The sequence below is a fragment of the Cyclopterus lumpus genome, chromosome 6, assembly GCF_009769545.1.
Source record: "Cyclopterus lumpus isolate fCycLum1 chromosome 6, fCycLum1.pri, whole genome shotgun sequence".
NCBI lineage: Eukaryota > Metazoa > Chordata > Actinopteri > Perciformes > Cyclopteridae > Cyclopterus > Cyclopterus lumpus.
This window is the reverse complement of record NC_046971.1, coordinates 6834581-6853276: the sequence shown is the minus strand read 5'-3', so window position 1 is coordinate 6853276 and position 18696 is coordinate 6834581. Positions and strand designations below refer to the sequence as shown.

At 44.7% G+C, this 18696-nt stretch overlaps 1 protein-coding gene across 1 annotated transcript in view; it reads left to right on the top strand.

Moving 5' to 3' along the window:
* The window catches only part of kcnq1.2 (potassium voltage-gated channel, KQT-like subfamily, member 1.2), a 151636-nt gene that overhangs the window by 66817 nt on the left and 66123 nt on the right, over positions 1-18696 (top strand). Inside the window, exon 14 of the mRNA XM_034535508.1 lies at positions 16160-16176. Coding sequence (XP_034391399.1) covers positions 16160-16176 — 17 coding nt within the window. The remainder of the gene's footprint in view (positions 1-16159; positions 16177-18696) is intronic.

Here is an 18696-nt window from a genome sequence, read left to right as displayed (position 1 = left end):
TAATGTTGGAAAGCGTAAACATAATCTATATCTGGCCGCATTGTATATGTTTGATGTGCGTGCGCACACGTCTTGTTGTATGTATTCGTATTCATGTGTTTTTGTGCTCCACCCACCAGGGTGCCATGCCCCGGCGCAGAGGTCTTTGTTGTGAGTCAAGCCTGTGGGAACAAGCCCAGCTTCTCTCCTCTCTCTCTCTCTCCCACGCTTTCACACTCATCCCATCCTGTGTACCTCTACTTCACCCCGGGTGATGGGGAGGTGGTGTGTAGTGAACACCGCCGTGGAAAAACTCACACACATATGTGTAAGGGTCATCAGACCCTGAGAAGAAGAATGTGCACAGGATTGTATGTGTGTGTGTGTGTATATATATATATATATATATATATATATATATATATATATATAGATATATGTTTTTGCATGTGTGGGACTTTTTTTTTCCTCTTGACTCAGGGTGTTCTTTTTACAACCCTGCGACAGGAAGCAGACTGACGCAGTAATAGATTCCACATAGATAGAGAAAAGGGGATAAATAAACAAAGACACCCTCACTAAATTGTCTATGAACCTCTTTGGTGCATTTGTGAAGGTTGGGTTTGTCGCTGGTTACACGTACAGTTTGTAGTACAGTTGAATGTCTCTGTTATCAAAATCATGTATATATATCAAAAACACTAAATATATAATGCTCACAACCACAAAGAGGGGCACAAGTGCTGAGATGGCCTTAACTATGGCCTTAAGTATAGTCATTATCATGACGCAAATACAGAAAACATATCTGTATTTCCTCGGACTTCTCTTTTCCGAGTCGTCTTTGTCATTTTTTTGTTGTTTTCTTTTCCCAATTTGTAATGGATAGACCAACAATAGACTCGAGGTGTATCGATCCGATGGTCAAATCATCCGTAAAGTCAGATGGTCTAAACTAGCCTCGTGACCCGGCTCCCATGAAGGCTTGCCAGTGTCGTATTCTTCTCCCAGTCTCAATCTGGCCCCAGTACCCAGTGATCCCCATCCAGTGGGTGCCATCTGGCTGGCTGTGCCCCAATCAGAGAGCTCATTCGGGCAGTTAACTTAACAGCAGCAGAGCGACAGGGGAGGGTGTGATGGGCAGAACCAGGAAGCCAGACCCGACCCAGGACAGGGGACTTTGAAGCCCCTCACCCTACCTAGCCCACTGGGCCAACCAGTGAGTGAGTGAGAGAGAGAGAAAGAGAGAGAGAAGGGCCTTTATCAGCACGCCTGAGTACAATTGTGGTGTGCAGTGTGGGAGTTGGGGGAGTTAACTCTTTGTATAGAGGAATGGATGAATAGAAGAGGAGGGCTGAAACACTAGCATCTCCCCCTCCTCACTAAACCCCCCCACCCAATTCTGGATATGTGTATGTTTTAGGTCGGCCATCTCGGGGCCCCGGGGCCCCTCTCCATGGACAGACCGACAGATACCATCAATTACCAAGGCCAGCCCCTGGCCACCATATGGCCGGTGGCTGTATAGGAAAGTAGGCTGTTCACTTCACAGCACCAGCCCTGCATATGCTGCGAGCCAACGAGCAGAGATACTGTGTGTGTCTTTGTACGTGTGTGTGTGTGTGTGTGTTTATGAAGTGTGCTGGCATAGGTTTGGCTAGTGTTACATGGTGGCCTACGTGTCAAGGGGTCAGGATCGCATTACAGGATTGAGTTATACCTGTGTGTGTGTGCGCGTGTGTGCGTGTGTGCGTGTGTGTGTGTGTGTGTGTGTGTGGGGGGGTGAAAGTGTGTGAGGCAAAGCTAATTGTTCAGCAGTCTGAGTTAAGGGCTCTACAATTGTCCCTGTGCACTAAATCGGCAGGCATTTTCGCGGGAAGGCCACGCTCGAAGTTGACGAATGCAGGAAAAGATGCGCTTGATGTCTGTTAACGCTTTCATATTGTATGCACGCCACTATTTTACGGCACGTGTGTGTTTTTATGACCCAATCATCAGCAAGGAGTCGCATGGGTACTGGGCCTCACTGCGTCAGGTTGTCCTTGGCAATTACATAATTGCTGCAATTGCATGGTTTGCAGGTGCGCACACAGGATCGCAATGACCTGCACAAGAATCACGCAGTGGGCCTGAGCCAAGAAATCATCCCAAATTACAGTCTTTTTAGCAAAAAAACGTCCCTCTTTGTTTTTCCCAGGGACACGGTGTTCCTTCACTGACTCCAGCGGTAGTCACATGAAGGTCTGCTGCTGGACACACACACACACACATCCATACACAGAGACACACACACTGCTGCGAGGACAACGATTTGGCTTGATTTGTCTTACTCAGATTGATAAATCCTCATATTAGCTTTCATTAAACTTAAGAATGCATTTTGGATTTTGTCCTGTTTTTCTTATTAGGAAAATATATCTTCAGGGCCAGTAAGAACAGGAATAATGATTATAGCGACCAGTAAACACTTTAAATGTACACGTGGGGATGGAAGTATCCTTTACGATGGTTAGTGGGAGGGGCCAGGGAATGCACGTCAATGTGGGAACAGAAGTCCAAAGGGTGTGTTTGTATGATATGCAACTGTAATTCATCTTTCAGCTGGCAAAGCCATTATCTTCCTCTGCCTGGCAGTCAATACACATAATCAGACACCTGTGAACCAGACACTTGAGATTGGGGCTTGTTTTTGCAAAAATAAAAGGACAAACAGTAAAGAAGTCAAGCTGTCGTTCTGCGCCGCACTCCCAACTTCTTGAAAAGGAGAAATCTTCCCAAACGCACTGTAATTTAATTACATGCGTCTGTTTGAAATCAAGCCACAAGTGGAAAGTAAATCCTACTCGTGTTGGTGCGCCTTCACTCACTGCAAGGCCATTAACAAAAAACACATTGCCTGATGGGCGAGAGAGGGAGGCAGGGAGGTTAAGCAAAAGGGAGAGAGAGAGAGAGCGATGTTTCTGTTTGATATATAATGTGAGAAAGAGCCAACAGCAAAACAAGGAAACATCTGGGTGATTAATCTTTTGGAGGGGAGGAAAACAGGGAGGCAAATAGTACCAGCCAGAATAGGCACACACACTTACACACATGAACAAACACACTCAAATATGCACACACACACACTCATGCGCGCACAAACAGATGTGAGACAGTGATCCATGTGAGTGTCACGATACTCATTATTATGATCATTAGTATCATTGGTTATAATCTAAGAAGAAGAAAAAGAGTGGAAACTTAACTTTAACCGATTATTTTTTTATAGCAGGTTTTAGTCTTTAATATCCAAGACGGTGTTGTTTTTCTCTCCACCCGAGGCCCTTTCACTGGGAACATACGCTCCTCTCATTCATCCAGTCACAGACGTTCACACTTCAGAAGCTGCCCAGTACGACCGCAGCAGTTACACATTTTGCCACCGTGCTTTACTCCACTGGAGCAGCTGTGGGCAAAGCACCTTGCCGAGAGCAGGGAAAGTGTTACTCATCCACTTCCCCCCAGCCAAATGATCCCTTTCCTGGGATTTTAACCACGCATCTACTTATCGCAGGCCAGCCCCTGTAACATCTAGGCTACCGTTGTGTTACTAACAGAATAGCCTTTTCTGTGACTCTGGAAAATCTTGCTTTTTACTAATACGGGATGAGTGTGTGTGTGTTCGTCCTATTGATCTCACGTGTGCGTACGTCAGTGACCGAGTGTGGGCCTCTGTGTCTGTCCACGTCCACTCCTGCATTCGGCTGCAAAAAAACCGCGGGGTATTTTGGGTGGTCAGTTATGGCTGCATGCTCAAGAACCTCTCCTGGTTGCAGTCACTCACACTTACTCTAACACCTTTTTATTGCCTGCTTGTATACTGCCATTGGCTGCCTGCTGACTCCTCAGTCCCCCAAACAGCCTGCTCACTTGTGTTGTATTGGATGGTGAGTTTGGCTAACAGCTGATAGCCTAACAGCTAACGTAACTACACACAACGTTGAATGCATCGCCACTGCTCTGCCGCCAGAGACGCAATTACTCCGTGACTTTTTATATTCCAAGAAAAAGTAGACTTGAAGCCTATATCAACAGAAGGTTAGCCGATTGTGGGTTTGAATTTGTTCATTCAAGCATCACAGCCTGGAAGAGATCTGTAAACCTTACTAGTTATGTAGTCCTTTAGTTACAGTGCATGCTTTGGGTATTTTTAGTGCACAGTATGAGATTAACCTGCATCAAATCAAGAGCATCGTAATACTTTTTTACTCTAGATTGTTAATCTAGAATGCATTCCATTTGTTCAGCATATGTTTACATCAATGAGCCTACGTACTAAAATGTTATTCCATTTCTTTACGGCACATTACATATAGTTTATTGCAACACATAGGCAGCTGCAGTTGTGCTCTTTTTCGTTCCCTGTGGCCCCTGGCTCTGAATCCTTGAGGCGGGACAGGGCACTGCTGTTTACTGTAGCTGAAGCTGACTTACAGTAACAGGCTGCAGCATTACAACCCAAGTGGGGATGAGTTGAAACTAGCACATTTCTTCTGCTTTACAACCTGATGAGATGGACAGATACAGACAGGGAACATCTGTTAAGCTGAACATAACACACACACACACACACACACACACACACTCTCATACACTCACCAGGGCCCCAACAAGGGATCTGATCCTATCGTCATCACTGCAGGTGTCCTGTGATAGGCAGGCACACACACACACTGAAAGCACATAATCAGACCACGCATGCACGCACGTACACACACACACACACACACACACACACACACACACACACACACACACACACACACACACACACACACACACATACTATATATACGCCATTGATGTTAAAGCTCAAACAGCACATTGCCCATCTCACACCCAGTTGGCGCTGTGATACTGTGACATACCATATTGACACCATCTGTTCGGAGGGGAATTCATTGTACAACTGGTTCACATGTAAGTCACCGCCATTGTATCGTCTTCCTATTTGCTGCAGTTAGTGACTTCTAAACAAACAAGGGGCTCTTTATTGTCAATGCACAACTTGTGTCAGTTGTTATTTGCATATACTTGCGAACAACCTAAAGCAATATAATGTAAATCTCATTCAACAATTGCCACTTTGCTAAGCCCCGCCCCGCTCTGCTACTGCGCTACGCTGTCAAAGCTACCATGGTGCCCACACTGTTCGAAACCGCACTCTTGAATAAATATGATCTTAGTTCAGAAAAGTAGTTTTTTAAGGATATATCCAGGATGTCAAACTTACTCAGCAGTCAAAACAGGTTGAAAAAATAAAGATAATTAATGATTTTCTAACGTACTAGGTACTAGGTTTTTATTAAAAAACGTAACATTTTAGAAACCGTATCTCTCTCTAACCTTTACGGCTAACAAGTATCACTATTACACAACATTTAACCATGACTAGCTTTAAATCCACAAATCGGAAACTATTGCACAAGTCTATAGAGCGGAGCCGCTTAGTTCATCGGAGCTGACCGATGCTAAGCTATCATTGGCGATCTGCATTTTAAGGGCGGGATTTAGTAAATGATTGTTATCACTCAATTCCATTCTAATGCACACTAATATGTTTCATTTTAATTTCTCAACTGCCAGTCCGCAGCTAGTAGACAACACACACATGGACAGTCACACAGTCACAGATACAGATGTGCACTGACCCCTGAAGTGAAACACATAGTGTATCAGGCTGTTGTGATCTGCCTCCAGGTTATATTTTTTTTAAAAACCAGCCAGATGTTCTGGGGGTTCATTCTTGCATTGCAGCATCTTGTGTCGTGGTTTGCAGTTACGTAGTTATGGTGGGGATGTGCACGTTTAGTCAATCAAACATTGCCTCTTGCAAGTCAGCACCATAGACTCTATACAAGAAGTGGGCATAGTCATCGTGATGTCACCCATTGGTTTGTTGGACTGCCGCTTAGAAGCCTTGATTTTGGCGATTTAGCCGTCGCCGTCTTGGATGACAGCCGTCGTCATGTTGTTATTTGTTATTACCATATTAGGAATGCGGAGGAGTGACGTAGAGACGCAACACACGGCTCTGGTAGCGACAGAAAACTGTCAATCACTGTAAGCCCACCCTAAAGCTGATCCTGCTTTATGGTCTATTATAATTTACCAAATGAACCCTGTGCTGTATTAAAGAAAACTTGAAACTATCTAGTCATATGTTATTTAGCATTCATTCAGATAACCCGGCAGAATATTTCTCTTTTATATTCAATTATCTTCTTTTAGAACTGGGAAACAACATTGTATGTGTTTATCAAAAAGGAATATAAAGAAAAACATATTTAAGTCTGCTGCCATTGGTTGACAGTATAAGATCAGTTTTCTTCCATAACACACAGATGCACACAAACACATACACACACACACACACACACACACGCACACACACACACACACACACACACACACTCATTGGTCTGTTAGTGGTGGCGGATGGCCAGTGTGAAGTCCCCGGCCGCGGTCCCATTGTGCGGGGGTTTTCCATTCAGACACACTGGCATTGAAGCCTCATGTGAACCGTCCTACAAAACCAGAATATACACACAGACATGTGTTGACGCACATGCACACATGCACCACACAGTGTACTACAGAGGTTTACACAAAGTATAATTAGAAAAAAAGCACCTAACAAAACACATGCACAGAGGCAGGAAGTGCAGCCAATGACTCTTGGCTGCCAGATCAAAGCTGTCCTGTTCGTCATGAGACCAGATCCTTTATGGATGTCTTTTCTCCAACTCAGTGGATTTAGAGTGACAGACAGGCTGCCCACTCCAGTGCAAGGAGCATCTGTGGTCCAGTGTGTTTTCGTCTAAGTGTCTGTGTGTGTGTGTGTGTGTGTGTGTCGGTGAGAAGCTTAATCCAGGATGTGCCTCCTCTCCAAGGAGTTGTGCTCAAAAATGAATGCATGGTAATAGTTTTCTTAGTTCTCGCATCTAATTATATAATGGTTATAATATTATATGATTATCAATATTAGTAATGTTTTGAAAAAGTGCTTTGCCCTGTCATTCTGTTGCTGGATAATCTGTTTTAATAAAGTAATACAGTTCCTCTTTAGGCTGTTTCAGTGTCAGCTGCCTCCATCTCAATATGTTATGTATTCCTTTGTTGCTGTGCCCTTGGCCTGGATGTCTCGCTTGGGAACGCACTGATATGAAGCCTAATTTTAACCTTGATCGTCTTCATCTCGGATATTCTCATATCCAATGTGATCCTCATCCTCATTGTCGGCGGCATCGATGCGGTCAACACTGCCACCAGTGTTTTCAATGTTGTTGTAGACCATCCCCAACCAGTTCCAACCAGAGCTGATAGCGGCTTCAGTTAGTAGCTACAATAACTCTCCCACAGCCATTGAGGTGGAAGCGGTGGATGTGGACCCGAAATCCCCACTTCCCCTCCTCTCACCCCCCCCTTCATACCGCTTTCTGTCCCATTCCTGTTGTGGGGACAGTGAGGAATCCATCCGGTCACACGCTGCACAAAACCACGCAGTTAGGTCGAGGGGATTCGTCGCTGGCTGCGACCGTGCCCGATTGTTATCTCTGGATAATCCTCTCTGCGAGGAGACAATGACACACCGACCCCGTTATTCTGTGACACTGCGGGAGATCTTTTTACAGTACGGCGACACAACACCTGCCCGGTATCGTTTTGTCGAGGTCAATTAGAGCGCACAGCAACTCGAACTACGTCCGCACAAGAAAAAAAATCAAAGTGGGAAGGAAGTCACAGTGTAATCTCTACGACGCATTACGCGGTATGATTGCACGTGTGCAGGAACGTCGAATCAACTTTATTCCACAGTGCATATTTGAATGCAAAATACAAACCAATGTGCATGTGTGGCAAGAAATTATGGACATGAGCAATCAGCAACCAAGAGGCCGGTACCACAGGATACAAGGGGCAAACCTTACAAGTCGGTTCCGAAATGCAAGCAGGTGCTAAAGTGGCCGATTTTAAACAGGCAGGCAATGAAAGGAAGAAATTGTTGCTTTCCTTCCTGACTTGGCGAGCATATGCGCTGTTTCATTTTGGATTAATCTGCAATTTATATAAGGCTTATTTAGCTAAGACCACAAAAGAGAGCATTGCATACAGTCAGACTTTCATCGTCTGCCAGAAAAAGGCTATTTTTCATTCTTCTTCTCCTAAGAAAATAAGTGGCTATCGGATACTCTCATAATCTTTACAGCATGGTAAAACACAATTTGGTCACAACAGTGGCTGATTTGCACTAAAGATATTACAAAAACAAAATAATCTAATATTGTTACAACCACTTTATATGCAAATAGTGCAAGATTGTAAAGAAAAAGGTTTTATTCATGGGGTTTTCTTGCACAGTTGTATGTGACTGCATGTAAGACGACTGCAAAGAAAAAGACATTAGGCGTTGTGTTGGAATGAAGATGTGAAAAATAGTCTCAGTAGGAGATGACAATGAGAGAGGATAGTGCACCGAGGGCCCCATAGCAACAGACGGAGAGAGAGGGATCCATATCGTTGTCCATATCAACTGAGGCTCCCCTGGGCTTGTTGCTTTAAACAAATCCCTGCTCTTCCTATCTCAGTCAGCACAACACTCTGTGTGTGTGTGTGTGTGTGTGTGTGTGTGTGTGCATGGGAGAGAGATGCGCTCTGCGTGGGGGTCTGTGTTTATTTTAGAGCTTCGTTTGGATAAAGCCCAACTTAACATTTCAGTAATGTTTATATCCACAGTGTGAATACTATATTTATGTAAAATCTATATTTGAACTGTATTAATGTAAAATCTTCCTGAAGTATTAAAATCTCCTAATTTTCATGAATGTGTGTCATCTCAATTTCAAGCATTTATGAAAGATATATTTCTCTCAATGCTCATGTTCTATAACAGTGCCTCTAAATCTACTAACCAAAGGGTGCTTATGATGTCTCGGCTAATTAGCATCAAACCAAACTAGCATGAACGCTTCAGTTCCAAATGCAAATTCCCTTTCCTGGGTCTTGCCCTGGCAGATTGCACTACGTGGCCCGAGTGAGCGAACCAAAGTGGAGCCACATATGTCTTGCATTTGGACATTAAAGCCGACTATTATGAGATTAAATCAGGGACTTGTGATATTCGGTTCAGATCTGAGCTCCCAGCAGCCCCAGTCACGCAGAGGGAACTTTCAAACTGATATTATGTTCAGTTTCTGCCAAAGTTTCACAATCAACCACAATGAAAAGGAAGTGCATGGAGGTGTTTTGTCTTGAATTGGAGCTCAGATAGATTTGGGCGAAGATTCGGCTGATAATGTAAAAGTGATTAAACCGGCAGGGTCGCAAAAAAAGGGTCGCAGGCCGAAACATAGAGCCTTTTCCACTGCCATGAACTCATAGAGCATATGCATGTTTGTTTTTCTCTGACAAGTTTGAGAATGTAGGTCTGTAGGCCTTTTTTCAGCACTAGTTGCAACCTTTTCATTTCTTTCCCCCTCATGGAGTTGTTACTGTTGACAGGGCGGCAAGGACTTGACTGGCAGGCAAATCAAACCGTTTAATTGCATTTAAAGCAGAAATGTGCCGTTACATGTGATGAATTATCATAAAGAGGGGCCCTGAGCAGCGTGGTGATATTGGATATTAACGTTGTTCTCTGCGCCAGCTCCCTCCACTGATGAGCTTGGGACATTTTTTTTTTTAGATGGCAAATATTGTTAAATGCAACAGGAACAAATAAATCACAAGGATGGAACAGAAACCTGCAACTTGTTAGTGCACTTAAGAGAGAGGGAGAGAAGAAATCAGAATTAGCGTGTGTGTGTGTGTGTGCCTCATGTCTTCTCCATACATACATCTCAAGTTGCCTTGCTTCCTGTACCAAACCTCCCGGTGCCTTTTTCATTCTGTATGTGTGTGTGCGTGTGTGTGTGTGTGTGTGTGTGTGTGTGCGTGGCAAAGAGGGAGCTCCTCTGTCCCTTTCTTGTTGGCCCGTTAGGTGATGAATGACCTTCAGGCCCGATAGTGACAACTCGGCTCCTAATGACCAACTGGCTGACTGACTGGTCTTAATGGAGGACCTGCAGAGCTCTGGGAAGCCTTGGCACACACATTATTATGGTACACATTACACATACTGAGAAGGTGGGAATGTATTTTTCTCTTCTCTCCCTGGTGAAAGAAACACATGACAGCAGTCGTTTCTACAGTATTTATCACTGACTGTATGATTGTATCATATTACTGAGGCCAAAGCCCTGATGTTTTGGGAGGCAACAAGCTTCCAACAAGTCCATATTTACCTTTCCAGCTTCTGAGTGCCCTTCTGAAGAAGATGAAGCGGGAGACTGGGCGTAGAGGGGGAAGGAAGACAGAGAGAAGGAGCGAGACGGATGGAGGGAGAAGGAAAAGGGGAAGCAAAAGGAAACGGAGAGGAAAAAAATATACTGAGAGGGAGAGAAACAGTCTCGTCACTGCCTTCAGTCAGCCAACTGGGCTCGGTCCAGGTACCAGGGGTTCTGGACAAAGAAGCCATGCATCTGCAAACCATCAGTCAGTGTCCACTCTTGGACCGGCTTTCGGCACCTGTCACCCGTCCCCTCAGTGTGACAAACTCAAATAAACATCCAACATTAATCAGAACGTTACCACTGAACCCAACAACTACCCCCCCCCCCCCCCCCCCCTTGTTTTCCCTTTTTATAAGTGCTGGGCAAAGGTGAACAAAATTAATCGATTCATCGCATGATTTTTCTGTGATTTAATGCGCAAGAAAAATCAAGAATGAATTAAAAACTAGTGTATTACTTTTATTTTAAAAATAATGTTATCTGAACAATATAACAGCAAGTTAACGTACAGTATATAAAAGATTTTTTTAAAACACAGCTGGAATTTACTGTGCAGGGGACTTTTTAGTCTGTAAAGCCTCTGAAAAAAGAAACACTTTCAGTGATGCAGGTTGAGCAGTTACACTGACCCCCGCCAGTCCGCTCTGTTTCATACAAATCGTGTATCCTCCTTAAGACGAAACAAACAAAAAACAAGCAAAACAAACTGAGCATATTTAAAAGTACTGCACCTCATCGTGACATTTGACTGCTAAGTGGAATTCATCAAGTTGCCCTCAGGATTGTAGTGTTTACAGATAGCAAAACAAAAAAAAGTGTACTTTCATTCGTTATTGATTCGTTTTGAACGAACGGCGAATTGGTTTGAACCAATTGGAAAGCAACCCATAATGAGCAAAGCATCCCCCGCCCCAGTGGTGCCTGTTTAGTGGTGGCTTTTCTTCCAATACAGCTTTTATAAATTCATGTGTGGTGTCATTCAGCTTCACGATGTGTCTTGAGACATGCTGACTCTGAAGTTAAACAGGTCATTAAAGTTTAAATAATCAATTTTTTCCCACGTTGGAACAAAAAGGTCCGTGGCAGTTGGAGTTAGACCACGGATGTTGTGGCCACGTGGTGTGAGCACGAGGCCCCAAATCCCCAATCCCCTGGCGATCCTCTGACCTTTTCATTATTACTTTATGGTTTATGAATACTGCACTGTGTGTTAAGAGCTAATTAATTAATGTTAACATGCTAACACACTCCTAAGATGGTGAGCAATGCTGATGATAATATTTTTACATTACCTCGTCTTTTATAGCCAGAGCTACATCCACAGCGCTGTGTTGGCGCTAAGGAAAGGTCTTAAAGAAAACAATAAGTCAACCTCCAACCGTATTTTGTCTGACTGAGTTCTCATTCGACCCCTCCAGGTCTGGGAAAAATTGGATCGGTCTCATCCTTTTGTGTGAGAATTCTTTCTACGGCAAGAAATTCTCACACAAAAGGGGGAAAAGGAAAGGAAGTGAGCTGCTTCAATAGTCATTCCACCTCCGTTGAGTTAGAACAGTCCTCCATTAAGACCAACGCCAGCTCCCAAAACTACAGTCCAGAATAAAGAAAACTCTGGAGGTCAACATGTCTGCTGGGAAGAGGAGCAGGGAGGCTGTGCAGCGCTGCTGTGTGTTGACCAAATGCAGGCTTTGCATGTCATTTCCAAGCCGATTTGTTGTTTTTAGTCATTGGAAAACCAAAAAAGTGTTTATTTGGTTACTGCAGTCGAGTCTATTCTCGGCTGCAGCACGCCGCATGCTGATCGTTGCCATCTTCTTTATCTCCCTGAAAAGATCTCCTCTGTGTTTGAACGTATAACGGTGTAGTTGTGAATGCACTAAAAAGTATGTCGTCCAACCTAGACGCTTCTAAAGCTCAGACTGTGTGTGTGTGTGTGTGTGTGTGTATGTGTGTGTGTGTGTGTGTGTGTGTGTGTCGGCTTTGAGCAGCCGTGTGGTCGTCTCTCTGCCATGTTGTATTTGACTCTATCGTGAAGCGTTTTCATGTGGGGGCGTTTCCAATGCTTTCAGTGCGTTGCAGGTGTGTTTGCGGTGCAAGCAGGTGCTGCTGGCTGCCATGCTGTGCAGCGAGGGGTGGGAGGGTGTCACGGCCAATATACGAGGGAAAGAACCTCTCACACATGGCACCGGTATTGTAGGCCTCTGGAAAATCCATTTTAAAACACTCCCACCGCCCCCGACGCACGCTCACAGCGAGCGCCGAGACATGCGCACATAAGTCACATAAATAGGCAGACGCACACACGAGGAGAAAGACACATGTGGATACGAGGAGACCGCATTTAAAAAAATATATAATAATTCTTCTTCTTTTCACGTGCGCTCAAGCCTCAAATACTGGCGTGTTGGAATGCACGAAAGAAAAGAATGCAACTTTTTCTTGGCGTGAATAAAATATGCAGCCGTGAAGATCATTCAAATGTGGCCATAAGTTTGCATTAACCGCCTCCCTCGTCTGCGTTAAGTGTGGAATAGCTTCTCGCAGTCAAATGCCCGTTTAATTAGAATGATATAACTAGTGTATATACAGTATTTAACTCTTGTTGATATAGTAATAGCCGTCTGTCGTTGCATCAGACACATGATGCAGAGCTCTTTCTGCCTTTTCCTCTTTATTTATTTTCCCTCTGTCTCTTTCTTTTCAGTGTCAAGGTCACAGCAGTTAAAGTGTTGCGTCCTCTCTGTAGGGGGCGCTCTCTCTCTCTCTTCTCGCGTCCCTGTCTTTCTCTGTCTCGTGTCTGTCAATCCATAACTCCTCACTCCCTTTATTTTTTTTTTTTCTCACTCGATTTTTCTACTCTCCATTTACTTATGTTTTCTCTTCCTTTTTTCTTCTTCTGTTTTTTTTCTTTCTCACTGTCATCCACTGGTCACTGTACACGGTGTCAGAGCACAGCGGAGGTGTCTGCGTGGCCAGAGGCCTTTCTTTCTCACTGGCTCCAGCTCGGTGGCATTAGCAGACAGTGTGATGCGTGAGCATGTCTCCGTGACATAAGGGTCTGAAAAAACAAATGGTAACAGTGAACTTCTGCGACCCCTCCCCCTTCCCCATTCACTAACACAGACCGCACTCGCCTTTTTCTTCTCGCGAGTGTGACTGTCCTTGAAGCAGTATTGTTGACCCGCTTCTCAGCTGTTGTGTTTCCCACTCAAATAAATCCTCTCCCCCCCCCCCCCATGGTCCAGTAACAACCAATAAGACTCCTTTACTGACTCCACTTTGTGCCCTTTGACGCTTGCGGGTAATTACTATAGTTACGTCCTGGTGGACGTCGCCATGTTCGCTATCACTTGGGTAGCTACACAGGTATTCCTCACTGTGTCTCACTGTTTTCATTTTATACCAGGGGCAAGCTAAATATTTGCATTCCACTTACAGGACGAGCCTCCCCCACAAAATGCGAACTCTCCCACAATATAAAAAGTTGCCTGCGGCTCTTCTCCCAGGCGTTGTGGCCCTGAACCTGTCATTACGCCACCGGGTGATATCATCGCGCTTTGAGTTCATGCGAGAGGCCCGAAAACAAAATGGCCAACGCGGGTGTTTTTGTACATGTACGTACGTGCGAGTGTGTTCACGTCACGCGCGTCAGGTGTGGCGGACAGCTCGACACAGAGGAAGAGAGTCACTTCCTCCTCCGACTTTGATGTCGAGACTCATTTCCCGTCGTCACGGTGCTAGAAAGACCAGCGAAGGGCCTTTGTTTTGGCTAGAGGCCTTTCTCATTACATGCAGAATAGTGATTGCGCCAATAGGGATTGTGGGAGCTTCAAAACCCAAAGTCAAGTTGGAGAAACTTGCAAATTTCAGTAATATTTTTCCAAGGTTAATTTTATGAATGATTTCTGTGACATGGGGAAAACTATTGCGTTTTCGGACCAAAATAAGCGCTCATTGCACTCAATCTCTCTTTATAATGATTTGTTAGAAGCAAAGCTCCGGAGGAACCGAGGAAGAACAACTTGTACAGTAAATAACCCGTCTGTAACTAATATTGAGGCGGATCATCTTTAATTGCCCCCCCTAGGAACAAACCAGAACATTCTGTTATTGTTTTCAGAGAGGAAATAATCTGTTAACACTAGGATGCGCTCCGCTGGCTGCCTTGTTTATTCATTTATTCTCAGAAGCAATTAGGGTCCGTTAATTAAGCCCATAAAACGCAGCAAGTTGTGCTCCAGGCGTAGCCATGGCACTCAACTTGGCACGTTCCTAGGAAATGAAATGGCGAAGTTGAATCATTCACTGGAAATGGAAAAGGCGAGTCAGCAAGGGAGACCTGGTCCTAATTTGTGAGGGGAATCCATTGGAGTTTGTGCTTCGACACACACACAAAGCGAGGCTGCTTTCCGTAACATTATTCATGCGGCAGATTATTCCAAATAGAAATGTGAGATGAAAAACATTCTGGTCAACGGGGGTTTATTTGTTTTTTTTGTCCAGGGGACCCGCTGACAGATGTTCAGGCCCGTCTCTGACGGCCGACTCTTCTCTAACGAACTGTCGGTGCAAAACAAGACCAGCAGACCTACAGAGCCACCGCCGCACCACTCTGACATGTCAGCGAGTGCGTGCGTCCCCGTGTGCATATCGTATGTCAGTGTGTCGTCGAGTATCCGCAAGTACACACCGTGTCGACACAGGCTATTTTTTTTATGATGAATTGATAACATGTGTGCATGCATTAATAATCTCCTGTACATATGGAAGCATGTTTGAATACGCACCCTTATGTGTGAAAGGAGGTCTTTTTGTCCGTGTGGGTGTGTGTGTGTGTGTGTGTGTGTGTGTGTGAGACGTTGTCTAGGGATCAGCACACCTGTAGGTGGGTGTTCATTACAACGGGCCTGAGTGATGGCTTGGCCTATGGGAGGCCCTTGTTCATTGTCATCTCCCTTCACTTAATTAGCCCTCACTCACAGGTCAGAGGAGACCACTGAAGGCCCCCTTGTGTGTTTGTGTGCACGCACACATGCGTATGTTTAGGATTGAGCTTTGTACTTGATATGGTGCCAGGGGATACACACACACACTCACGCACACACATGCTCAGGCACACACTCTATCTACACCTCTTAACCTTATCAGCAACCCACCTGTGCATCATTTGAAGAGAGATTAGAGCGGCACAGGCTGTCCCTTGTTTCCGTGATACGTTGAAATTACACCTCAGTAGTTGTTCGGGAACCAAATGTCTCTCTGTTTCCATCTCTATCGGGGACTTTCTCTCCAGGAGATTAGAATTTGACCCATTACTGGAAATGCTGTCAGCAGGCCTCGTTGTCGGGAAATCACACCGAGCTCTGCCGCTGCAAAAGAAAATATATACTGTACACAACGAGAATTGTATTTTTCACCACTAGCAGCTGTATGTGTAACTTTCCACTTATTTTAGGTTGTCTACTGTACACGTATTCTTCTATTTGTTGCCGTATTCTTCTATTTGTTGCCAAATCCTGATTTGGAGGGAAGCAGAAAAGAAAAAGTCTTGTTTGGACATTTCTTGTAGTGTAGATTGAAGTGCTCTTTGTGGCGTGTGTGCTGGAGTTAAGCTGCTTATTAAATGACATCGCTATACCCCACCTTGGGCCCGGACCCACTTGGCCTCCAGCAAGGAGAGAAGAAAGGGGGAAAAAAAGCCTGAATGTGAAACAGGAGTAGTGGAGGGGAAGAGAAGAGGTGTATATATATATATATATATATATATATATATATATATATTTTTTTTTTTAGAGGGAGAGGATGTCAAGAATAAAACGCTAACAGAGTGTATGAAACTGAGAGAGTGTTACCGTGAGAGTGTTTGTGCCAGTGAGCAAGTGACTCAAAATGAAACATAATCACACTCATTCAGGTTATGCTCAAATATGAAAAAAAATCTCGCGAGACTGCAGTACGAATGATGCCGCCCCACCACGGCTCTCGACATGGCGGTGGCTGAGCGGAAGGTGCTAACGGTGCAAACCACGGCAACGGTGCTTACAGATTTAACAGTGTTTACTTGAAAGGGGGGGGGGGGGGGGGGGGGGGGGGGGGGGGGGGGGGGGGGGGGGGGGGGGGGGGGGGGGGGGGGAACACGCCACGTGAGAGCAGTGCAGGGCGGTTGTAGCTGCTCAGGGTGCCATTACTCCACTTTATTTTAACATATCGACTACTATCAAATGTACTACTATATACATTTTGTGAATATTGCATTGAGATAGTTTCATAGTATACAGTTTGGTGTTTTAGTCTTATTGGTCTTATCATGCAGACTTCCTCTGACCCAGCAGCAGCAGAGAAGCTGATGTTTCTTGGGGAGTCGAGGGTACTCCCAGCTCCTAACGTTTCATTCAGTGGAGTCGGTCGTATTCCTGCTCTCTGCTCCCTAACTTACACCCATCCACTCCCTCCAACTCCGCTCACATGTGTTCTGGCATCGCTCCGGGCCCTGGGGGTTGTGTAGAAGCTGGGGAGGAAGACGAAGAGGAGGAGGAGGAAGAAGAGGAGAAGGAGGAGGAGGAGGAGGAGGAGAGGTGCGTGTGCGGGGCTGGTGGACTCCTTTAGCTCCTCTTCCCTTCCCTCTTTCGGACCTGTCAGGCAAGCGGCCAGGGAGTAATGTGGAAATGTGGCCGGCTGGCGTCGACTTGATTAAGTCTGCGCACGTGTCTCTGCAGAGAGGAGACCCCGGGCCTAATCACCCCTAGCCCTGACACTCTCCTCCTCCTGTCTCTCTCCTTTTCTCTCCATATCTCTTCTTTCCTTCTCTGTCTCTGTCCACCTCCTCCTCCACCTCCTCCGCTGCCTCTCCTTCTCACTCCTCCCACTTGAGCTGATTTGTTTTCCCTCTTTGCCCCCCCCCCCCCCCACCCCCCCTTATTTTTTTTTCTTTCGCTGATTTTTCTGTGCTTTTTTTTTCCTGTGCTTTTTTTTTCTCCCCCAGCTCTTCGCGCTCCCTGCGTGTAACTGACTTTTCTTTTGTTTGCGAAGCCCTTCTTTCACTCTCTTTATCTTGCACTCTTTCTCCCACTGCCCTTTCTCTCGCTCTTTCCCTTTTCTTGCACCACTCCCCCTACACACACACACACACACTCTCACCCCCCCACCCTTTTCCCTCTCTCCGTTGTTTCTATGTGCATGCATTCGGGGCCGTCTTTTTGTGAGTGTGTGTATCCTTATCTGCGAGAGAAGCGCTGGATACACATATGACCTTTTGTGTGTGTGTGTGTGTGTGTGTGTGTTGAATGTGTGGCGGCGTTTCCCATAGTGCAGCAGTGTGCACCATGCAGGGGCGGGCCAGAACCTCTCTTGACAGCTCCAGGCTACCTCACCTCCTGCATGGAGAGGATTTCATGTATGAAATGTCCTCTCTCTCTCTCTCTCTCTCTCTCTCGGCCTCGGCCTGGCTTCCTGCCAACTATAGCACATACAGCCCTCTCGACTTTCAGGTCCTACACACCCAGTCCCATGCTGGGCCCTCTGTTGAGCTCTTATATTTACACATGATTATGATTAGTTTGTTTTTCGGTGGAGTGGCGTAATATCACAGCAGGCTTAGGTTGAGGCAAGTTCTAGTTTATGACTAAAATCATCAGAATGGAATGACTTTCTATATCCTTAAAGGGACAGTTCACCCCCAAATAAAAATTACATCTTTTTCTTTTTACCTGTAGTGCTATTTATCAATCTTTGTTTGGTTTGAGTTTCATGCAGGAACTATGGTTGAACAAAAATAGTCCCTGCATGAACACAACAAGGTCTGTGGATTCTTTGATGTTGTTTATCAAATGTATATTTTAGTCATTATGAGCCAAGGGCCAAATCTTTTGGAGAGAAGCTCTACGGCCATTTTTTTCCCCAAACTAGGCAACTAATACTTTAAACAATCTGTCACTACAGGAAAATATGTATTTTCTGTCCTTTTAAGGAGATGTTGAATTTGTTATATTAGAATATAAATATACATATATATATATATATATATATATATATATATATATATATATATATATATATATATATATATATATATATATATATATATATATATATGCCAAAGGTACAAATAGGATAAATTACAGACTTATGTGACTTATATCGACTCTTACCAAGGGTGCAAAAACTTTAAAAGCACTTTCACCAAAGACAGTGCTGGTTTGAGGAATAATAACAATAATCTATTTTTGTTCTGATAATTCAATCTGGAGATGTTCATGTCCCTCAACTGCCATTCACCCAACATTATCTGTTCCAAAAGTAAACCGGACTGGTACAGTATATAAACTTTAGAAACTGTGTAAACTCCAGT